Source organism: Tachypleus tridentatus, chromosome 13 (genome assembly GCF_004210375.1).
Source record: "Tachypleus tridentatus isolate NWPU-2018 chromosome 13, ASM421037v1, whole genome shotgun sequence".
Taxonomy (NCBI): domain Eukaryota; kingdom Metazoa; phylum Arthropoda; class Merostomata; order Xiphosura; family Limulidae; genus Tachypleus; species Tachypleus tridentatus.
The window spans coordinates 38,424,976-38,450,799 of record NC_134837.1 but is presented as its reverse complement, the minus strand read 5'-3'; the positions used below and the strand labels follow the sequence as shown (position 1 = coordinate 38,450,799).

At 33.9% G+C, this 25,824-nt stretch overlaps 1 protein-coding gene across 4 annotated transcripts in view; it reads right to left on the bottom strand.

The window, feature by feature from the left end:
- LOC143237906 (ras-specific guanine nucleotide-releasing factor 2-like) overlaps positions 1 to 25,824 on the bottom strand; it is a 270,405-nt gene that overhangs the window by 135,828 nt on the left and 108,753 nt on the right. For all 4 annotated transcript variants that reach the window (XM_076477647.1, XM_076477648.1, XM_076477649.1 and 1 more), the window contains exon 2: positions 22,800 to 22,906. In XM_076477647.1, the coding sequence (XP_076333762.1) occupies positions 22,800 to 22,906 (107 nt within the window). The remainder of the gene's footprint in view (positions 1 to 22,799; positions 22,907 to 25,824) is intronic.

Genomic DNA, 25,824 nt, shown 5'->3' with positions numbered 1-25,824 from the left:
TTTATGTTTATTGTGCTTCTAATATCTTTTGTATGACATAACTTTAAGTTAAAATAAATATGTTGTGAATAATCCAGTGTACATTTACAAATGTAAATTATCAATGCTTTCTATAATCAAAAAACAGATGGCTACATTGTTATTTGCAAGCCTAGATCTGTTGTCTCTTGGTGTCAGTTTCATGTCCGCATTGTTCAGGACATTAGCGTGAAATCGGCCAAGCTTTCCGAAGTTTATTTATATTTACAATGTCTTCGAAAGTAAATACAGTTTTGTTATGTAGATTTCTAGTCTGAATCAAATTGTTCCAAAAGGTTTCGCTCACTTTTTGTACTCACTTGAAGTTCTTAATTCGTTCATAAAATTTCCTGACAAGAAGAAAGAATTTGAGAAATAAGTATAATTTAAATTCAATATTTTGTTCGCTATTCATTTCAGAATTTGCTCTTTCCCAGCTGTTAGGATGATATTATTTTTTACTACGTTTCTCTTCAGGTTGTGGTTCTACATACACAGAAATTTAGAAATTCAGATTTTCAGATGATACACAGCTTTTTTATTTTAGGATTTCCTGAACTTCCGTTTGCTTCTTTTTTTTGCTAGCTTTTGGATGGCTAAAATATATTTTAAAATTCAAGACACATGGGTAACAAACTCCATAAATTGCTTAAATATAACAACTTTCAGAATATTAGTGAACTGTAACAAAATACTGAAACGTCTGAGAACTTAAAAATCTGTGTTCTTATGATAGAAATGGGTTAATACTACATTATATATCAAAATGTGACATTAAATTTCTTATGAATTTACCCACATCGTCTACTGTTTTGTCCCGCCAGTGTTGTTAATATATTCAACTTTACAGTCCTTTTCGAAGGCTATCTAGTTACTGATTCACGTGTCATCTCAGTAGTAGTATTAGTATTTGCATGTATATCTGAGGGTGCTTATTTGTGTGTATCCGAAGGATATGTCAGATATAAATAATATCATTGACAAGTTGTTATATACTCTTCCCTACTTTTGCAAAATATATAGGTTATAGAGTATCTGACTATAAATCTAATCTTTAACTGTTTTAACAGTTGACTATAACTACAGCTAGTTGCTTACTAATAAGTTGGTAGAAATACTCAAGTTATAGGTTATCATTAAAACGAAACACATGGACAAGCAGCAAACTCAAACTATATCAAATGTCTATAAAAATACAAACAAGAGGATCAAATCACGTGGCAAGTAATTCGTGAATTATCAACAATCCAAATAGTTTAACATTTCTTGTAAGCCTCACCCAACAACGAGTACTGAACTATCAAGCTTGCCTCTTTAAAAACAAGATACTGGCATTGCTGAAATGTTAAATTTGTTACTTTCAGCATTCTTCTTACCGATCGGACATCCAAAAATATCTTTTTTTTTATTAGCAGTCTGAAATTTTTGAAAAATATATTAGACTGTATAAAATTACACTTCTTTAAATAAACAAAGTATTACCTACAAGTTCGAAAGCTTCTATCTGTATTTGTATATACTGATGAAGTGAAGTGCTTTTATACTGAACTAAATCTAATATTTTCTACTAGAGTTCAGTTCTACAGTAACAATAGTGTCATCAAACTGACGGTGTGAAATTCTTTAGCACTAAACTGAAGCAAATATTTGCTTCCAGACTTCAATTCTGTAGTAAAAATAATATAATAAAGCTAATGATTTTAGTGGTTTAACACTAAACTGAATCTTATATTTTGTACTCGACTTCAGTTCTATTGTAGCAATAATGTCATCAAACTGATGATGCGAAGTGCTTTATTACTAAACTCATTCTAATATTTGTTACCACATCTTAGTTCTTTAATAACAATAATGTCATCCATCAAACTAAAATTACGAAGTGCTTTAACACTAAACTGAAGCTAATATTTTCTACTAGACTTTAGTTCTTTAGTTACAATAATGACATAAAACTAAAGGTTTAAAGCGCTTTTATACTACACTGAAGCTAATATTTGTTACCAAACATTAGTTGTATAACAACAATAATGCCACCAAACTGATGGATTGAAGTGCTGTAATATAACAATAAAGGTAATATTTGGTACCAGACTTCAGTTCTAAAGTAAAAATAACGTCATCAAACTGAAGGTATGAAGTGATTTAACACTATGCTGATGCTAGAATTTTCTACCAGGCTTGAGTTCTATAGTAGAACTAGCGTCATTAAACTGATGATGTTAAGTGCTTTACACTAAACTGAAGCTGATATTTTCTACCAGACTTTAGTCCTATAGTAATAATTATGTCACCAAACATGTGGTTCCAAGTGCTTTAATACTAAACTGTAGCTAATATTTTCTTTCAGACTTCAGTTCTATAGTACGGATGATGTCACCAAACTGATGTTTTAAAGTGCCTTAATACTAAACTGAAGCCAATATTTGCTACCAGGCTTCAGGTTTTTTAGTAGCAATAATGTCACGAAACTGATGACTGGAAGTAGTTTAATACTAAACTACATGTAATATTTGCTATCAAGCTTCTGTTTTATAGTAGTGATAAGATCACTGGAGTGATGGTTTCAAATGCTCTAATACTTAACTGAAACTAATATTTTCTACCAGACTTCAATTCTATGGTAACAAATATGTCATAAAGTAAAAAAGGTGTGCAGTTGTTTAACACTTAACTGAATCTAATATTTTGTACAAGGCTTCATTTCTACAGTATCTATTATGTCATCAAACTATTGGTGTTAAGTGCTTTATTACTAAACTGAATCTAATATTTGTTACCAGACTCTAGTTCTACAGTAGCGATAATGTCATTAAACTGATGATGTGAAGTGCTTCAACACCAAACTGAAGCTTATATTTGTTACCAGACTTTAGTTCTATAGTAAAAATAATGTTATCAAACTAAAGGTTTGAAGTGCTTCAACACTAAACTGAGACTAATATTTGTTGTCAGACTTTAGTTCTATAATAACACTAATATCATCAAATTGCTACTATACTTTAATACTAGGCTGAAACTAATATTTGCTACCAGTCTTCAGTTCTTTAGTAATTATGTCATCAAACTGATGATTTGAATTGCTGTAACATTAAACTGAGCTAATACTTCCTTCCAGATTTCAGTTACTTAGTAACAATAATGTATTCAAACTAAAGGTTTAAAGTGCTTTAACACTAAACTAAAGTTTATATTTGTTACCAGACTTTAGTTCTATAATAACAACTATGTCATCAAACTCACGATGTGATGGACTTTTATATTAAACTCAATCTAATATTTTTTACCAATCTTCAGTTCAAATATATCTATAATGTCATCAAACTGATGATGTGAAGTGATTTATTACAATATTGATCCTAATATTTGCCACCAGACTTCAGTTCTATAGTAGTGATAATGTCATGTAACTAAAGGTTTGAAGTGATTTAACACTAAGCCGAAGCTAATATTTATTATCAGACTCTACTTCTATAATAACAATAATGTCACCCAATTGGATTGTAGTGTTTTAATACTAGACTGAAGCTACTATTTGCTACCAGTCATCAGTTCTTTAGTAAAAATGTTATCAAACTGATGGTGTAAAGTGCTTTATCACTGAGCTGAAGTTAATATTTGATACCAGATTTCAGTTATTTGCTAACAATAATGTAATCAAACTAAAGGTTTAAAGTGCTTTAATACTAGGCTGAAGCTAATATTTGTTACCAGACTTCAGTTCTATTGTAACAGTAATGCCAATTGTACAAAGTGCGATAAGATCTTAAAATGCAAAGAAAATGTTCAAACTCTGTAACTGAAAGAGAATTGTGTAATCGAGCGTTTGATAAAACGATCTAAACTGAAACACTCAGAGTGTTGTTTGATCAGTATATTTCTTTTAATGCACCTTATAATAATCATTATTAACAGAATCCAACCAACTAATTTATTATTGGCACGTTTAATATAACCTATAACTATTCTCTATTAACAGAATTCAACCATTTCATTTATTTTCACCATTTTTACCAATACCTAATATCTATTAACATAATTCAATCGGTTAATTTATTATTAGCCTGTTAATACACCATATATCAAATCTTTGTTGACAAAATCCAACCAATTAATTTATTATCAGTAGTTAATGTACCCTATAACTATTCTCTATTAACATAATTTAACCAGTTAATTTATTATTAGCATGTTAATGTGCCTTAAAAATAATATCTGATAACAGAATTACACCAATTGATTCATTATTAGCGTATTAACACACTCTATAATTAATCTCCATTAACAAAATCCAACCAGTTAATTTATTATTATAATACTACAGCTACAAAATAAATTAATTTTATGACACAGCTGGCACAGTGTTTATCATCAGAGTTTAACTTAATTTGCACCACATTACAGATTATTGATGTTAAAGATTTTAAATATACTATATTTTATTATAAATATTCAGTTATGTGTTAATCTGTTACGATGTTTTATTTTTCTACTTAATAAGTAATATCAATAGGCTGCAAATGTTTGATATTGTTTTGCCAAATTACAATTATACTTTGGTTGTTGTAGTACAAAGCCACATTGTGCTATCTACGTAGTTGTGTCCGGAGAACTTCATTTGTACTTAAATTATAGTAGAAAAAGCCATGTATGAAGTGTTTTGTCACCAAATTGCTGCCACTGGTTACAAGACATTTCTTCACTAAACTTCAAGTGTATAGTGTTTCCTAAAAGGAGTTGTGCTATGTCGTTTCCACTTTGGACATGTAACGCACTTCACTGTTAGGATTTAGATGTTTTGTCATAATGTTGCGTATGCTGTCAAGTGTCTTATTCCAGAATCAGATGTGGGTTGTTTAATTATCATAGGCAATTCCTTCTAATAGTAGTTGCTATGTTAGAGGTGTGAAGAACTTTGTATTGAGCTTCGCACATCATCAGTGCAGGTTATATCAGAGGAAGTTTGGCTGACAAGATACATCATCAGTGCAGGTTATATCAGAGGAAGTTTGGCTGACAAGGTACATCATCAGTGCAGGTTATATCAGAGGAAGTTTGGCTGACAAGGTACATCATCAGTGCAGGTTATATCAGAGGATGTTTGGCTGACAAGGTACATCATCAGTGCAGGTTATATCAGAGGAAGTTTGGCTGACAAGATACATCATCAGTGCAGGTTATATCAGAGGAAGTTTGGCTGACAAGGTACATCATCAGTGCAGGTTATATCAGAGGAAGTTTGACTGACAAGGTACATCATCAGTGCAGGTTATATCAGAGGAAGTTTGACTGACAAGGTACATCATCAGTGCAGGTTTTATCAGAGGAAGTTTGGCTGACAAGGTACATCATCAGTGCAGGTTATATCAGAGGAAGTTTGATTGACAAGGTACATCATCAGTGCAGGTTATATCAGAGGAAGTTTGGCTGACAAGGTACATCATCAGTGCAAATTTTATCAGAGGAAGTTTGACTGACAAGGTACATCATCAGTGCAGGTTTTATCAGAGGAAGTTTGACTGACAAGGTACATCATCAGTGCAGGTTTTATCATAGGAAGTTTGGCTGACAAGGTACATCATCAGTGCAGGTTATATCAGAGGAAGTTTGACTGACAAGGTACATCATCAGTGCAGGTTATATCAGAGGAAGTTTGGCTGACAAGGTACATCATTAGTGCAGGTTATATCAGAGGAAGTTTGGCTGACAAGGTACATCATCAGTGCAGGTTTTATCAGAGGAAGTTTGGCTGACAAGGTACATCATCAGTGCAGGTTATATCAGAGGAAGTTTGGCTGACAAGGCACATCATCAGTGCAGGTTATATCAGAGGAAGTTTGGCTGACAAGGTACATCATCAGTGCAGGTTTTATCAGAGGAAGTTTGGCTGACAAGGTGCATCATCAGTGCAGGTTATATCAGAGGAAGTTTGACTGACAAGGCACATCATCAGTGCAAATTATATCAGAGGAAGTTTGGCTGACAAGGTACATCATCAGTGCAGGTTTTATCAGAGGAAGTTTGGCTGACAAGGTACATCATCAGTGCAGGTTATATCAGAGGAAGTTTGGCTGACAAGGTACATCATCAGTGCAGGTTTTATCAGAGGAAGTTTGGCTGACAAGGTACATCATCAGTGCAGGTTATATCAGAGGAAGTTTGGCTGACAAGCTGTTTTGGCCCCCTTTTCACTTTCATTCTTAAGTTGTTTGCTAAGAAACACGGAGCTGCACAACGAGCTATCTGTGTCTTGCCCACCACGGGTATCGAAACCTAGTTTCTAGCAGTATAAGTCCGCAGACATGCCGCTACGCCATTGGGGATCTTCATAAGTTATTAGAAATTCTTAAGTTATAGAGTATCATATTTTTATATGTAAAATCGGCTCGTTTGGGTTGAGAAAATTTTTTACACATTCTTTGTGTCATTTCTGCCTCTGCGTTCTGATATTTCCAAAGAACTGAATATCGAGTCTAACAAATCAAAAATAGAACTCTTTCTGGCAGTTCAGACTTCATATATGCAAATAATAGAGCACATTTTTATATTAAAGCAAAAACACATGGACTATCAATACACGGAAAATCTATTAAACGTTTACAAAAAATACGTACACGAGGGTATAGGGTTTTGTGTTTTTCTGAGACAAATCTCAAGTGCTTTAAAACAGTTGGTTAATTTTTCATACATTTAGCTGTGAAAATAACAAAGAAAGTAACTAAACACTTTCTTCTTTAGCAATTAAGAATGGTTTATCCTTGGAATGCGGAAGTGATAATGCCTAATGCAAGAGTGATGGGTACAACCGAATGGTTTAAAAGGTGATTAATATCGAGGTAAGTCTATCTGAGCTTCCAAAGAACGTTCCATTTTCATTACTTACGTTCCTAAGAAACATAATGCTTAAATAAAGGAAATACTAAAGTATAATAACCTCTTCTCTAATTATCGACCTTCCTGATATATCTTTTCGCCAAATTCCACTACAGGGGGTGGGCAAAGAAGTGCCCCCCCCTGAAAATGATGTAAACTTTTTATATCTTTTATTAGATAATAGAAAACAATATGTAAACCTATATGTTTATAGAACGAGATCTGTTCAGCTATTATCTCAAATCATAATTTCAACACTGGCTTTCGTATATACCTGAACTTTTCATGATTTTAGTTACATTTTCTCATAAAAAGTAGTTTCTTAGATCGTCCTATTCCATTAGCCAACAAAATGATCAAACAAGTTTCTTTACAATAATCGAATGTCAAAATGAAAGTCAAAATAACACAAACCAGTTTCAAAAGCTAATATCCAACTAGTAAAATTAGAATTTCAGAACTTTAACCAGAGCCTCCCTTCCATGATGGCTCTAAGAGTTTATAAGGCTACAAAAAATAATTTTAATACTCGTGATAGTTACATCACAGATAGCCTATTGCTTATTCTTATTCTTAATAAGAAACAAAGTCTACAACAAAATCAACCCTTGGCCTCAAATCTTTAAATAAATAAATTTTACCAAGTGGATAAATAAGTACCATTAGATGATTGTCAACTTAAATAAACTAGCATGTTAAACTCAAATGTAAAAAAAAATATGACAATTGTAAGATACCATAAGCTCTTTCCACGCCAAATCCCGATCAACTTTTATCATTTTAACTGGATGCTAGCATTTACTCCTGTAATAATTGCTAATGCAATTACTTGGATAATTAATAAATGTGTTTTATGTACAACTAGTACATTTCTAAGCATTTGTAAATCCAGTTATTTGAGGTAAGATGCCTGTTAGAAAGAATGTTTGTTGGACGAGTATTTAAAGAGTAAAACCGTTTAATTCCTTTTGGAAGTATAGTATGAAACGTAAAACCCAACAACCAAGTATCCTGAGGTAGCGTTGAAAGAATGCTTACACTTTAAGAGTGTCATTTCAACGCAGACTCCTGACAAGAACTGGTGTTGAGCCAAAGGTGCTGCTAATAGAAAATTATTTATTTATTTTACTTGCAACAGAAACACATTTTATAGCACCAGTTTGAAATGAACAAACCAGCTCTCTTGGAATTGATTTTTCTGAGCTTATAAAAATATGTTACAGGGAGAAAAGTTAATTCAAGACGTTTAATCAATTACTGAATTTTAAAACATGTTTTTGTCGTGCTTTGAACTGGTTATTCGAATTACAACGGAAACTTTACAGGAGACAAATATGATACATTACTTATCTGTATATTAAATACAGTTAATAAAGCCATTTATGATTAACGTCTCTTTTAATAAACAAATATATACTTGTTTCAATGTCTTCAACATGAATCCTCATATCTAGACTATTACTGATGCATCAAGCTAAAACTATTTGTTAATCCAGGAAATTCAATGTGCCAAGCGTGGCCCGTGACTAGCGTGCCAGACTGCTGGTCCAGCGTTCTTGTTTCGTTACTACAAAGTAAAAACTGCTCCTCACTTTGGGACAATGGTTGCGTTATAAGAGTAAAGGTCAAATCCTACTATTCGGTCAGAAAAATAGTAGCTCAAGAGTTGACGGTGAGTCCTGCTGATTAGCTACCTTCTCTCTTAGTTATCAAAACTTGGGACAGCTAGCGCAAATATCCAAAAAAAAACAAATAATAAAATGCAAACTACTAATAAGATATCAAACCAAAACTACAACAGATAAATCAAAATCAAACTAAAAGCCAAAACACCTGACACAAATAAGATGACGTTTGTTGTCTTAAACCAAGTTGGATTTTCCCGCAAATGAATGAAAATGACTTAACCAGCTGTAACAACTAATTTAATCCTACTACAAAAGAAGAGTTGTTTGCGAAGAAAGTATAATATATATGCTAGATTTTAATGACAACTAACATAAGGTTTAAGATTGTTATTCTTTCAGTTTATTGCAACAGATAAGTTAGTATATGATATGAAATGTGGAGAGAAAATAAACATTTTATATACCATTTCCTTCAGGAAATCTTATCATTAAAAGCACTTCTCGTATGAAGAAAGATAAATTTATCTTAAAATGTTAGGCGTCATTACATCCAAAAGCAATAAATTACATTCATTTTCCCAGCATTTTAAAACGGGGTTTGAGAAGCTCTTAGGAAAGAAAACTAATTAAAAAAACTTTTACTTTATATTTGTCTAAATTCAGTTTACATTACTGACAAACTTGTACCTTTAACCAAACAGAAATTTAATTTTATCTCATGATGTTTGTTTGTTTTTGAATTTCGCGCAAAGCTGCACGAGGACTATATGCGCTAGCCGTTCTTAATTTAGGAGTGTAAGACTAGAGGGAAAGCAGCTAGTGATCGCCACCCACCGCCAACTCTTAAACTACTCTTTTACCAAAGAATAGTGGGACTGACCGTCACATTATAACGCCTCTATGGTTGAAAGGAAAGGATGAGCATATATGGTGTGACGAGGACTCGAACCTGCGTGTTTCTTTGTTATTAAGCACAAAGCTACACAAAAGGCTATCTATGCTCTGCCCACCACTGGTATCGAAACTCGGTTTCTAATGGTATAAGTCCAGAAAAATACTGATGTTTAGTTGGGGGAGAGGTTATCTCACAAAGTAGCAGAAGTAAAAAATGTAATTGCCAATATGGGTAAGCAACTTTGAAAAAAATGTTATTTATACAATAGGTTCGAAAGAAGTAGGAGCTACCTCCTTATTTCATATGTAATTTCTATTAACTTTTAAAATAACACCCCTTAGACCGTGAACAAATATTGAATATTGTTTATGACACAGATACTATTAAAATTCTTAGCTTTTCCTGGTGCAGTTTATCATTTCCATGCGTAATGAGTCCACTATTTTTAACAAAATATCAGGAAAATGGGGAAAATATTCTACATTGTGCAAAATTTAAAAATTATGCAAAATTGTTATCGACACAGATAGGCCCAGCATGGCCAAGCGTGTTAAGGCGTTCGACTCGTAATCTGAGATTCGTGGGTTCGAATCCCGGTCGCGCCAGACATGCTCGCCCTTTCAGCCGTGGGAGCGTTATAATGTGACGGTCAATTCCACTATTCGTTGGTAAAAGAGTAGCCCAAGCGTTGGTGGTGGGTGGTGATGACTAGCTGCATTCCCTCTAGTCTTACATTGCTAAATTAGGGACGGCTAGCACAGATAGCTAGCACTCGAGTAGCTTTATGCGAAATTCAAAAACAAACAATCGACACTGATATGAACAAGATTGCGTCACTCTTATCGAAGCTGTAATCACGGTAATTATCGAGCTTACAGCAACATAAATCCTGAGCTGAAATTTATAAGCGATTCTGGTTTAGAGAAAGAAATAAATGGTGGGAAAATGTTTAATGGTTTAAATCAACCGTATTTTAATAAAATTGTTAAGCTTTCCCGATATAAAAGACAGCTGATACGCCTAACTTTATATTCCAACTTTGTTCAAACTACCATTTTAAATTTGTACTCACTAATATATTACTTCTCTTTTCATGAACATTCAACATAGAAATTATTCATTTATGCCTTGTTCCTATATGTTTCACTTAATAATAAATACGTTGTTGAATCAAATGCCCACCAACCGCATATAATGTGGAACTGACAAATATCACTTACATTGTTATTATGATAACTGTTACTTAGAGTTTTATCGGCTAAACTAGATTATTTAATCATGACATACGTCTAGAAATCGAAAAGTCATTATGATAATAAACACGTATGTGTACAACTTTTATTTAATCATTTCTACAAATTTCTTGTTTGCCTTTAATTTGTTGCGTAGTTTCAAATATAAAACTAAGTAACTTGATAAAAACTCTTTGCTTTAGAATAAATGTACCACAGTGTGAGTACAAAAGAAAAGATTTCATCTGTAAGTTAACTATGGCTTCAGTTCTAAGTAAAACCATCAAATACTATCACTAATTGAAGAATTATACGTCCATAATAAGGCTTGACATCTCTAGTTGTACATAGTTCAAAATTACAGTTAAGGAACTGTATATCTTTTCACGAAGATCTTCATATGTTTGTGTGATCACTTATCAAGTTAACCATTAATGTAATCCATGTTTTCTTATGAAGAATTTGACAAATTAGATGAGAGGTCTTTAGGGTTACCATTAATGTAATTGACGTTCTTCCATGAGGTGCTTGACATCTTTAGATTACAGTTTCTGAGATTTACCACTAATAGAACCACGTTCATTCATGAAGTGTTGGACATTTTTAGTTGAAAGTGTTTTCAGGTTTACCATTGATGGAATTCACATTCTTTCATGAAGTGCTTGATGTATTTAGATGAAAATATTTTAATTTTACCATAAACAAAATTCACATCCTTTAACGACTCTCTACAGGAAAAAATGTTTTGCATCTATAAGAGAAAAGTGTGGCAAGTCTAGTTAATTGGTGTTTTAAGATACATGCCACAAGGTAAATAAATTCATAATTATAAATAAAACGGGTCACTTATACAAATAAGTAAATTCACGTCCATTGCTATTATTTTTATTAATGAGTTCACCTTGAGAAGGGAAGAAAAAAGCAAAAACCTATAGGTTGAATAAGTCGAAATAATTTGCAAACTTACTGTCAACGTTGCTTGACATTTCTTCTCAGATATATTATCAGTGACTAATCATAGCAACAGCATAACCAAAGATAATCAATTAATTGACAAAATGAAGGCGTGCGCGCGTAACAAAACATGCATTTCTAGTTGTCTGAGAAGTCGAGATCTAGTTAAAAGATTGTTAGATTGTGCTGCAGTAGCATGCTAAGGAAACATTTCAAATCAGTTTTCGAACCAGTTATGAAAGAATATTAAAGAAGAAAAAGTATTATACTTCAGCATCACAATGTCATCAGAATAATGTGTTATACTTCATTATCACAATGTTATCAGAATAAAGTGTTATACTTCAGCATCACAATGTCATCAGAATAAAGTGTTATACTTCATTTTCACAATGCCTTGGGAATAAAGTTTCGTTTTAGTTTAGTTCTTCGTTTCCAGTAATTTCACCTTTTCTTGTCCTTACTAATTTAATATCTTCTCATATTCATAAGAAAAACATTTCTAACGCCTCCTAGTGGCATAGTGGTATGTCTGCATACTCAAACTACTAAAAACCGGGTTTCGATACCTTTGGTGGGGAGAGCACAAATAGGGCATTATGTAGCATTGTGTTTAATTGTAAACAAACAAACATTTCTGATTTAGAAGAAAATAAAACCTATGGTATTTTATACTACAAATACTAAAACATTTATATCAATAAATCATTGTTATACAATAATATTTAAAACGATTAATATTTTACTGTGTATAACATTTAATAATTATTTTTGTATAGCGCGAAGTAACATGTTTTGAACATTGATGTACTGAATTTGAAAAAAATATATAAGAAGTTGTTAGATATACACGACTGTTCCAGATTAAGTTTAACTTAGGTGTTAAATTTAGTTATTTTTAGAAGTGATAGTTAAATCGCAATCATTTCCTAACTGTTTGCGAACCATTCGTTGTTTAGTTAAATAATTATGAATTGACGATTGTTGTATAATTACATCGTTTTACTTGAACCTTCTAAGTGTTTCTTGTTGTTTTAACTGAGTATTAGTGCATGTATACGTTGTAGACTTCTACTGAGGTATAAATACGCATCAAAAATGTTATTTGAAACAGATGGATCTAGACTGCATGTTTGTGAGTTTTGTCATAAAGAGCATATTGTGGCGATTTGTAAAGTTAAATTATCACATATCATACATAATAACAGAACAGAGAAGAATAACTGGTCTTATCAGTTGTGTTCCAAAGCTGCTGAACCAGTCCTTGTGGACTCCGACGAAAATGAGAAAGCTATTTAAAACTCCAAATACATTTGTGGTAACTACAGTAATAGTATGCTTTATTAGTAAAAGTGTTAATACTCATACCAGCCGTCTTGAGATGAGATACAGCTATAGTGATTATTTTAAAGTCGAATTATCACAGACTGTATTACAAAATAAAAGCGGGAAAAATAATTTATCTTGTCAAATTGTGTTCTAAATTAACTGAATTAGATTGTGTGGACTTTGACAAAAAAAAAAAGAGACAATTGTTTACAGCTCTGGATACAACTGTGTTTACAAACAATATAACAAACATTTGTAAAATGGTTGATTTGTTAAATATATTATTTTAAAACAAGCGGAATGTGTGATGTTTGCTTATGGTTGAAATTTGTCGCTGCTAGTTACAGGCATCTATTATGAAGAACCTAACAAAAATATTAAGACGTATCAAGACATGCGTAAAGGAAACAAATGATAGATTTGTATGCTTTTTTAAATAAATTACTTTTGAATATAAATCATATAACTGCTTATTTCTTTTTTATTTCAATCAGAAGTGATTAAAATATGACATTAATTGTATGTTTTAATACTCCAAAGTAATTATTTGTCTAACAAAGAACCTAATAATAAATGAACTGAACTAAAATAATTTATGTGAATTAAACACAAACTATTGAGTTTACTAAATTTAGTTCAATAAGCAGGATGTTTTAGGTCCAAAAAATAACTGGGATCAAATTGTCTAGCAATTCAGAATTGAAACACAGAGCACAATACTGCGTTCTCAATGCTTTAGCAAAACTTAGTTACTTCAAATAAAATTTTAGAAGGATAGTTTAAGTATCGCGAAAAGCTACACGAGGGCTGTTAGTGCTATTCGTCCCTAATTTAGCAGTGAAAGACTAGAGAGAAGACAGCTAGTTATTACCACCCACCGTCAACTCCTAGGCTACCCTTTTATGAACGAATAATGAAATTGATCGTATCATTATAACGTCCCCACGGTTGAAAGGGAGAGCGTTTTTGGTGCGGTGGGTATACTGAGCATGTCAGTATACTGTATACTTTGAAATATGTTGCGTGTTTAGGAGTTCACATTATACAAGCTAACGAAACATATATATTGCATTTTTGGACCTACATTACGTACTAGTTACTATGTAATTCTTCAGACTCGATTAAATAGCTTAAGTTTATTAATATATTAACAAATGAAACATTATTACATGGTTGAAATTTCGTCCATTCACATACATGTGTTTTTCGTCTGTTGTAATAAATTATATTCTATTAAACAATATTCATTATTTAATTTCTCAAAAATAAAATATAATCAAGAAATCCCAACTGCCGATTAAAGATATACAACTGAAAGATCCCACTACGAAGACCCAACTTTGAAAATCCCAATACAATATCGTACAATGTAACAAAACAGTCTTACAAAACCATGAAGCATGATGGTTTCAACAAGTACACCAAGGAGAAATTCAAATAAGCACTTCTCTTCGAACAGCTACGATAACAGATGAATACAAACAAAAGATGGCGCCTATAATTTCGATCTTTACCTTTTGTTTACTACAGGTAACACTTTAATTATTTCAACAATACTTTTCTTTCAACAATAAGCTATTTAATATTTCGAAATCAGGCTGTAGAAATGCACATTATACAATCGAAGATGATTTGTTATTTAAACCATTTGAAGCTCTATACTGTCAGTTTTAATTTTTACAGCTGTAAAGCGAAACATTGAGTGTCTACTTAAATAATAACAACATGTTGGTGTATAAGGTTGTTCATATATATTATTAATTAATTAATAGATAGTATTTACACTGAGTCTATTTAACACCGGCCCAACATGGCCAGGTAGTTAAGGCATTCGACTCATAAGCTGAGGGTTGCAGATTCGAATCCCGGTCACACCAAACATGTTTTCCTTTCAGCCGTGGGGGCGTTATAATGTTACGGTCAATCCCACTATTCATTGGTAAAAGAGTAGCCAAAAAGTTGGCGGTGGGTGATAATGACCAGCTGCCTTTCCTCTATTCTTACGCTGCAAAATTAGAGAGGGCTAGTGCAAACTTTGCGCGAAATTCAAACAAAACAAAATTGTTCAATACAGCTTTAATTCAAGTTCGTTTGCTCCGATGAATGTGCCAGCTGTTCACGCTGACGTTGTGTACAAGCGTACCGATTCCATTGGGAATGGGGCCCGGCATGGCCTAGCGCGTAAGGCGTGCGACTCGTAATCCGAGGGTCGCAGGTTCGCGCCCGCGTCGCGCTAAACATGCTCGCCCTCCCAGCCGTGGGGGTGTATAATGTGACGGTCAATCCCACTATTCGTTGGTAAAAGAGTAGCCCAAGAGTTGGCGGTGGGTGGTGATGACTAGCTGCCTTCCCTCTAGTCTTACACTGCTAAATTAGGGACGGCTAGCATAGCCCTCGAGTATCTTTGTGCGAAATTCCCAAACAAACAAACCATTGGGAATGAACTGAAGTTCGTTTTCACGGTTCACTTACGTGTTTATGGAGAACTCATCGATATCTTAAAATGTTCATTTAAAATTTATCAAACAAAACAAACTTAGTTGTATTACCATACAGAGCGAGACAACCCTTTTAGTGGATTCAACTTATTTACCAATTGAACTTCGTTGTTTACATTGGACTATATAGAGTATGAATTGTTTGTTTTTGAATTTCGCTCAAAGCAAAAGTACTCGAGAGCTATCTGCGCTAGCCTTCCCTAATTTAGCAGGGTAAGGCTAGAGTGAAGGCAGCTAGTCATAACCACACATCGCCAACTCTTGGGCTACTCTTTTATCAACTAATAGTGGGATTGACCGTCACTTTATAACGTCCGCACGGCTGAAAAGGCGAACATGTTTGGTGTGACGGGATTCGATCCCGCGACCCTCGGATTATGAGTCGAGTGCCTTAACCAATTGGTTATGCCAGGCCACAAAGTATGAAGAAAAACCTTCAGTATGAACAGTTCCTACTACTTTAAGTTCCAGTGTTACTTCATTTAAATTTCTTAACACAGTTTCATTGATGTGTTAAAGCTTTTACTGATAATGATATGCAAATTATCTATAGGATTTAAACTCTAAAAGTAAACTATATTTGTTATATCTCTGGCGATTTGTTTTCCTAATCAAGTTAATAATATTTGCTAAATCCAACTATTTTCTAGCAATTTGATTTTTTTATAAAATTTATTAAAACTTAATAGAACATCAATGCGCAATATATATGAGCAGCAAATTTATAGCTTAATTATAAAAAATCTCAATGCAATTACCACTGTATTTCAAATATCGACTTGAAAATAATAGATAATCTAAACTGAACAAACCATTTTGTTGCATTTTATATTCGTTACGTTCATTATAGTGTCTTATTTTTAAATGTAATTTTAGTGTAATTTTTTTTCAAATTAATTGAATGGTATTACATTTGCTTCTTGTTTAATGTTATAAAAAGAGAAAATAAATTTCCCATTAAACCAACTTGTAAATTGTAAAAATAGAAAGTGAAATTATAGTTCAGAGTTGTTTTAGAAAAACCATTAGTTTGTATCTACATACGTATAATCGTCTAATTATAGGGAATTACGTATGTCAGTACAATGAAGTGTACCACAGACGCGAGTCGTGGCACCTCGAATGGCATTTTTAGCATCCATTTATATTCGCGGGTTCGAATCCCTGTCACACTAAACATGCTCGCCCTGTCAGCCGTGGGGGCGTTATAATGTGACGGTCAATCCCACTATTCGTTGGTAAAAAAGTAGCCCAACAGTTGTCGGTGGGTGGTTATGACTAGCTACCTTCCTTCTAGTTTTACACTGCTGAATTAGGGACAGCTAGCGCAGATAGCCTTCGTGTAGCTTTGCGTGAATTCCAAACAAACCAAACCATTTATATTTGCGATTCGCAGTGAATTCCCGATTACTCACTTTAACCATGGTAAACTTTATGGTTGAGAAACGTTTGAGGAAGCATATTCATATGGTGATATTATTAAACGATGTATGTCGGAATAACACAAAATTTTAAATAAGGAAAACTTCAGTATTCTCTGTTAAAGCAGACAACTCGCTCAGCAAAATATTTAAAACAAGTGTATGTTTTGAAACCACACATCCAAAGTCATTTTCGAAAATGTAACACTGGAAAACAATGTTTTTGCTTCTTGAACACTGTTGGGTGATCCTTATAGATTTTTGGCTGCTAATCACGAAAATCACATTCAAATTTGCTCATCACGTACCGTTTCATCAAAATCTTCAGTTTTGTCACGTTTTTTCTTATATTTGTATCCAAAAATTTTCGTTTCTGACCTATAAACAATGTTTTGTGCAGTCTGGGCATGTCCAGGCATGAAATCAGGTTAGGTTGGAAGTTGTTCTGTGGAAGTATGCAGCCCGGACATGCCTGGGTAGGCCAGAGCCAGCTTGATACTGTCTCAGCAGGTTATAAAAGTGGCTTGCATAAACAGATGCTGCTCATTGGATTAATATAGACCTTATAGTGTGTACGTATTGTTTCAGAATATAGCATTGCTTCAGTAGCACTGTAACAAGTAAGATAGATGTTATAGACGTTTTACAGGACGATTGGTGTCGGTCAATATGTCTCGTTAGTGTTGTAACAGCTGCGATGAATTCTGCTATATTTGTGACGAGTATACGCTTGTTCACCAGAGATGCTCAATGACTGCTCTTGTGAAGAAAGCATATCATCTGTACTTCGGCTGTAAAATTGGTGATCAAGGCCAGGAATGGGGTGCCTCACATTTGTTGTGCGACATGTGCTGTCTGTCTGAAAGCTTGGCTCAGAGGCACTCAAAAGACAATACCGTTTGCTGTCCCGATGATATGGCGAGAACAGAAAGACCATGTGACGGGCTGTTACTTCTGTTTGACTAATGTGTCTGGTTTCTCTGCCAAAAGGAAGAAGTCAATTGAATACCCTAATCTGCCTTCAGCAATGAGACCCGTGTCACATGACGACAGTTTTCCAATTTCGAAACCACCAGAGGAATGGACCTTAGACGAACCAGATGAATAAACTGAAATGCAGGGAGGTGGCAGTGACATTGACCTGAATTTTGAACCGTGCTCCTCAGGCGATTCACATCTCATAACACAATCAGAATTAAACGATCTGGTCAGAGATTTGGGTCTTTCAAAAGCAAAAGCCAAATTGCTGGGTTCGAGACTGCAGGAATGGTGTTTGCTGTTACCAGGTACGAAACTTTCTGTTTTTTGAAGCTGCCAGGATGATTTATCCAAATTCTTTGCACAAGTTGACAGTCTCTGTTTCTGTGTGGACATCGAAGGATTGTTCTCTGCTTTGGGTTGTGATCATGACCCGCAAGAGTGGCGTTTCTTTACTAATTCATCAATGTTAAGCCTCAAAGCTGTTCTGTTACACAATGCAACGTTCACCTTTCAATACCTGTTGGCTATGCAGCACACATGAAAGAAACCTACGAGAACATGGAAATGTTGCTGAAGCACATCCAGTACAGCAATTACAACTGAAATATCTGTGGAGATCTGAAAGTCGTTGCTCTGTTACTGGGACTACAGCTCGGCTATACAAAGTACTGTTGTTTCATCTGTGAATGGGACAGTCGTGCCAAAGAGTCACATTATTCTAGACAAAGCTGGCCACTTCGTAAAAAGTTAGTTCTAGGACAGAAAAATGTGGCGCATCAACCGCTTGTCGACCCGGCAAATATTTTTTGCCTCCTCTTCACATAAAATTGGGACTTATGTAGAATTTCGTAAAAGCAATGAACAAAGCAGGCGAAGGTTTTCGTTATTTAAGACAGATGCTCCCAATAATAACTGAGGCCAAGATCAAAGAGGGCATTTTTGTTGGCCCTCAGATCAGACATGTTATGAGTGACAAGCGTATCAAAGATCTGTTACTTGGGCTGGAAAAGATTGCCTGGAAAGCCTTCAAAGACGTTGTTGACAATTTTTTTGGCATTTACAGAGCCCCACAATATATTCAGCTGGTAGACAAACTTCTCAAAGCATCGAAAACAATGAAGTGCAACATGTCACTCAAGATTCATTTCCTCTTCTCACACTTGGACTTCTTCCCCGCAAATCTCGGTGCTGTCAGTGACGAACACGGTAAAAGGTTTCACTAGGACATTGCTAGAATGGAAAAACGATATCAGGGCAACAGGAATCCGTCAATGCTTGCTGACTACTGTTGGACACTGCAAAGTGATGCACCGGACATTGAATACAAACGAAAATCAGGAGCTAAACACTTTTAATAATGTTGAACCTAATAGCGTATTAGAAACATAAACGCAATTAAATACGTCACTGGCGGTAAACAGTTAACTTTCTATTTCTCGGAGTTCCTACGTGAGGAAGCAAAACCAAAACTATATTTTTGCATACCTACCAGGTACCTGTCACAATCAGCAAAAACTCTTCAGGAAGCAAAACTTTTAAAAAAAAATGTTGTGCAGTGTAATCGTTCACAAAATGGAATTTGTGGTTAAAAAAGAGAAACCTCTGATCCAAAAAAGTAATTGCGAATAAAATGGGTGAAAATATAAAAAAAAAGATTTTAATTTTATGAAAAAACAAAAGCAAGCAGCAAGCCACACTTTAAAACCAGTGACTGTTTTCTTGGGAAAGATAGCCGTAAAGATGAAATCACAGCAATATCCACTTGACCAATCACCTGCCAACTTCTTCAGTGCAGCACCAATGAACTTTAGCGCATTTTGTCTTGTTAAAACGTGGCCTCTGAAGCCATGATCACGTTCAGGGTGGGCCCGGCATGGCCAAGCGTGTTAAGGCGTGCGACTCGTAATCCGAGGATCACGGGTTCGCATCCCCGTCGCGCCAAACATGCTCGCCCTTTCAGCCGTGGGGGCGTTATAATGTGACGGTCAATCCAACTATTCGTTGGTAAAAGAGTAGCCCAAGAGTTGACGGTGGGTGGTAATGACTAGCTGCCTTCCCTCTAGTCTTACACTGCTAAATTAGGGACGGCTAGCACAGATAGCCCTCGAGTAGTTTTGTGCGAAATTCAAAAAAACAAACATGTTCAGTGGATTGTCTCTAAAAAGAAACTCAAGACGTGTTGCCTGAGTACCTTGAAATCCTTCCCTGAAGCTTGTAGAAATAAAACTTCTGCGCATCTGAACAAACATATCAGCGATGAGGGAAATAATTCCAGTTACAGCATGAGATGTTGATAGTCATTCTATTAAAGTTTCATTACATCACAGTACGCAATAAATTATTTTATTTTGTTTTAAAACTGTATTTTGCTTTAGTGTACAGTAGAATACATTAGTTTAAATACAATTCAAACACCTAAATTGTGAGTAAAAGTTTAGTCACGTTTATTCTCGGCTTCTTTTGAAGAATCGGAAACGGTTCTTTGATCCCTAGCATACCAAAGTTAAAGGTTTTGCTGAATCTTTAAAAAGAAACCGAGAATCAGCAGAACGCCACTGAACACTCACCCACAAATTAATATATGAATATTATTTTATTATTTCCTTCAACACCAGAATTTTATTTATTTTCATGTATTTTTCCCATTTTTTTCCAAACTTTATTAATTTCTCTTATTTTCCTGTACAGTTTCTCTTATACGTCCACCTTTTCTAACACCCAGAAACTACATAACGTTCACTGTTATTTGTTATTGAATTCTTATATTATTACCTTGACAGCAAATGATCTTCATAAAAACCACAAGCGGTGTGTGTGAATGAGACGGTAATATCATGTCATTTACCAATTTCTTAAGTGACAATTATCCCTTTATACAAAGAATAATACTCAATATGTTTTGTTTGTTTGTTTTTGCATTTCGGGCAAAACTACACGAGGGCTTTCTCTCTCTAGCCGTTCCTAATTTAGGAGTGTAAGAATAGAGAGAAGACAGCTAATCATCATCACCCACCATTAACTCTTGTGCTACTCTTTTACCAACGAATATTGGGATTGACCGTCACATTATAACGCCCCCACGGCTGAAAGGGCTAGTATGTTTGGCGCGACGGGGATGCGAACCCGCGACCCTCAGATTACGAGTCGCACGCCTTAACACGCTTGGCCATGCCGGGCCACATAATATGATACAATACACTGTTCGTATTTACCCTGAAGTACATTTTTTTTTATTTGTCACAACCTTTTAGAAAATATTTTGTAAGAATCTCATCTTCTGTCGAATTACCATGACTACTATAAAGGTTGGAGGGGCCGGCGTCGAGACTGCTTAAGCAATGTAATGTACATCACACTTTTAAGATTCTACTTATAATTATTTCAGAAGTAAAATATTCTTTATCGTGATAATAAGAGTTAACTTATTTACTTAAGAATGGTTATTTTGAAAGTAAAAGCTTTGCTCATTCTTGTTTGTTAAGATATCTATAGCCCCCATCTAGTACAGCGGTATGTCCACGAATTTACAATGCTAAAGTCAGGGGTTCGATTCCTCTCGGTGGGCTTAGCAGATAGTTCGCTGTGGCTTTGCTATAAAAAAGCACAAACAAAAAAGACATCTATAACTGCTCAGAAAAAAAATCTGTGATAAGTTTTACTTAGCCCTTAATCTCTTACAGGTAAAACTCAAAGCTTTTCAACATGTTAAATACAATATTATAGCCTCTAAATAATGTGATCTACCTTATTGAATTCATAACATGTTAAATAACGTCTGATTTTCTTGAAGTAGTACAATGTGGTTAGAGATTTTTAGTTAAAGATACAAAATAAGTCTTGGACCTATTCTGTATTAGTTATGTCTCTTTCTTTTAACGTGTTAATTTACACACTGTGAATCAGCACTTTATCAATCTAGTTACAGTTAGATAATATTATTAATATTTTACTCCAGTAAAATACCGTACTTTCCGTAATTTTTAGAAGCAATCTCTGAATAAATTATAAATGGCATTCATTACTATCTATTATCGTCATGACTAAAAGCTTAACATATTATTGTTAAAATATACATTTTATTTACATGTGTAATGGGCCACGTTTAAAATTCGTTATTAAGTACTCCTACTGAAAGCTAGTGTTACGTCAGTAACGAATGATGTGACTAAGAATATAATCAATTTCACTCTGATGTAGTAGTAATATTTCATGAGTTGACTCGAGGAAACATGCTTGACCTATTGGGATGTAGCAGTAATATTATATAAGCTGCCTTATAGAAACATGCTTAGTTTATTCTGAAGTAATATAAATATTATATGAACTGCCTCAAGGAAACATGCCTCGCCTATTCTGATGTTGTAGTAATATTATATAAGTTGTCTCAAAGAAACATGCTTTGTTTATTCTGAGTTAATATAAATATTATATGAGCTGCCTCAAAGAAACATACTTGATTTATTTTCATGTGATATAAATGTAAAATGAGCTACCTCGAGGAATTATCTTCGCATCAAACACCGAAACACTTTTGTAACATGTATTCCAACTACTATTGTTTCTTGGTATTAAAGCAGAATTTATTCCTCTATTGTAAAATAAATAAAACAAAACAGCGAGAAACGGTTATTACAGCATGAAAACTTATAAGTAATCATACATATGTAAATATTTCAGGGACATTTGATCGACATTTGTAAATATATAGCAGATACATATTATCAGCAAACCTTCTTAAATTATTTGTGACGATTTCGGCAACGTACCAGTATATTTCAATCTATATCTTTCCATAAGTGTATGTGTGTTTGTATAAGTATATCGTTCTTATATTTTACAGAATAACTTTTGTTAGAAAGGTAATCCATTGACAACTGCCTTAGTTTGCATGTGAATGATAACATTTGACATTATGAAACGAAACAAAGCCAAAGACTTAAAAAAAAAATTTAAAAATCTCTCACTTCACTAACCTTGCTCCTTCAATGGCACGTATCCAGGCATTACACTCCGACTCGGTCTCAGCTTTCAGCTCATATTGTCTCGCTCCTTCTTTGCGGTATGTTATGGCAAAACAATACTGTGGAAAGCAAACAAGACGGGAAATAAATGTCATGTAATATCGATAGAATGATTCCTAAAGAAAACCGTGATACAGAAATGTCAAACTTTTCACTACTTGGGATATGATTTCCAGCCACAGAAAGCGTGTTTGAAGTGTATTTGACTAGCGATAGAAATCAAGGAGACTATAAGAATATGTTTAAAAACATAACGAGTGTATAATGTATACTTCGATGGAGCACATGTGTCGTTTGAATTGAAATATGAACGTGAAAGAAAACAGAAATAACGCATACAGTTTCAATATCTTGAAATACGTGCTTATTTTAGTTGTAATATACATAGAAAGGTTGTGGCCCGCTAAATGTTGCTATAAATTAAACGTACAAACGTATATTCTATTCCAATAAGCTTTAATTTAAATTCATGTGTTTAAGTTGTCAACTATAAATATAAAAACACATGGACAAGAATAGAGTAGAAAGAGACAAAAGAAGAGAGAAGCTTGGCGTTCCAGCACACAGTATAGTTACTGTATGAATAAGACTATAACTGGACGTTTATTTAATCGGGGGTAAAATTCTCTTATAACATTCTGAAGTTGTTTTCGAACAACAACACACCTGTTTTAATAAGAAAGGAACGATTTTGTGAAAATTCTGTTTCAGAATGTATAATTGAAACAAATGTTATAGGCTCTGTTAATAAGGTCATTACAAGTTTAAGTTTATATGAATCAGATACAAAAGTATTTTCCTAAGAAAGGAACGATTTTGTAAACATTCTGTTTCAGAGTGAATCAAAGTATATTTGAAATAAATATCGTAGGCTTTGTTAAAATGGTAATTACAAGATTAAGTTTATATGAATCACATACAAAACTTTCGAAGCAGGTATATAGACCAGTAAAATTTTTTATCTGACAGACGGATGTTGTAAATAGGTTATTCAAACGTCTTTGTTATGTATGAAATCCTTTATAAAATTGGCAATCAAATCCCACTATTTTATTATTGTAGTCCCAAAAGTTAGCGGTGAGTGCTGTCTTACCTCTAATCTGACATTTCAAAATTAGCGAGCATATATATAGTTCATATGTTGCCGTACGTGAATATCCAAAATAATCAAAGCAAGATAACCAGTTTAGACATTATCAAACACTTAACTTTTGACTTGCTTCATATCACCAAGAAGTTCTGTCCAGCTATCGCCACACTGTTTTATTTGGTTACATTCATGAAATCAGAACATTTAACTTTTATTACATATCCATATGTTATTCCATTAAGTTTGTTTGTTTTTGCGTTTTGGGGGCAAAACTACACGAGGGCTATCTCTCTCTAGCCGTTCCTAATTTAGGAGTGTAAGAATAGAGAGAAGGCAGCTAATCATCACCACCCACCATTATCTCTTGTGCTACTCTTTTACCAACGAATAGTGGGATTGATCGTCACATCATAACGCCCCCACGGCTGAAAGGACGAGAATGTTTGGTGTGACGGGGATTCGAACTCGCGACCTTCATATTGCAATTCGAGCGCCTTAATTACCTGGCCATTTTCGGTTAAATCCCAGAATATTTGTATAGTTAATATAAACAGCACCTTCCATTTAACTACTATTTTCAGACAAGAGTTATGGTTCAGCATATATAAAAAAATTATCACTTCAGTAACCAGTAAGATATTATTTTCTGCTTATGCACGAAAACATGTTTGTTCGTCAACTGACATTAAATATCATAAAATTATGAAATGTGCCAAATGTTATAATAACTCAAAGAACAGCATATCTTTGAAAGTTTTAAACAAAATAGACTTTCTTAACAACGTTGTGGTGTATGGTTAATTTTCAACAAAACCTCAAAGTTAATAGAGGTTAACATGCCTAATAGTGTTTTCATTCAACCTCATGCTTCCAATCTATTTCAAGAATTCATAATCAGGTGGCAACTAAGCTTAACCGTTAGGCCTATTTTTCCACTTAGTAGGAGCTATTGAAAACAGATATTTGATTAAAAACATTTACATTATGTGAACTTTTTTTTTCATTCTAACATACGCACAGAGTTGGATAATCCGAATATCGAATGGCGATTCTCAGTACAAGTGTTTCCTACAACATGCTTGTGATAGAATATAACCAAGGCAGTAATGATCAATTCCAGGTTAATAGAGTGTGATAATTCTAGATTACGTGTCCACTTGACATTTTGGTCAGTTTTGAAGTTAATGATGTAGAAGTTACAAAAAGATTGAGCAACAAAAATCAGAGTTTGGTAAAAATACTAAAGTTGTTTTTTATATATAAATCGTTTCCAAATGAAAATTACAACTACGAACAGTTCTTAAAAAAACTGTTGTACATAAGAAAGGAATGCCCAAACTACATCAGCAGCTACTTTTAGAAAAGTGCTTCTGAAGTTGTTTTCTGAGCATGTGAGCAATAAATTCAAACAATCAGAAGTAAGAATGAACAACAAAATATTTATTCTTTACAAACCAGTTCTCTTATGGATTTATCAAACGTATATGTCCACAAAAATTGTGTATTATCTCTCGAACGGGTTAAATTTGAGGCCATATAAGGAAAGTGTTGTTCAAAAAGAAGCTAATGGATAACAAGAAAAATAAGATTCAAATATTAACCAAAATGTTTTTAAATTCTGAACGAGACTCCAACATAAACCTTATCACGTTAGCAGAGAAGCAGCGCAAAACTGTTTGAAATAATATACTAAAATCTTTAAGTGTTTAAATAGCATCAACAAGTTTCAACCTATTACAATCAGACTGTCATTGTAATGTAGCAAATGTAAATCCACTTAACTTGTCCACGTGAATCCCCTATTATTTGAAGGTATTCTTTTAGTACGTCAACATATAAAAAGGATATTCCAATTCTGGGTTTCCAAAGGTGAAAATCACCCTGAGT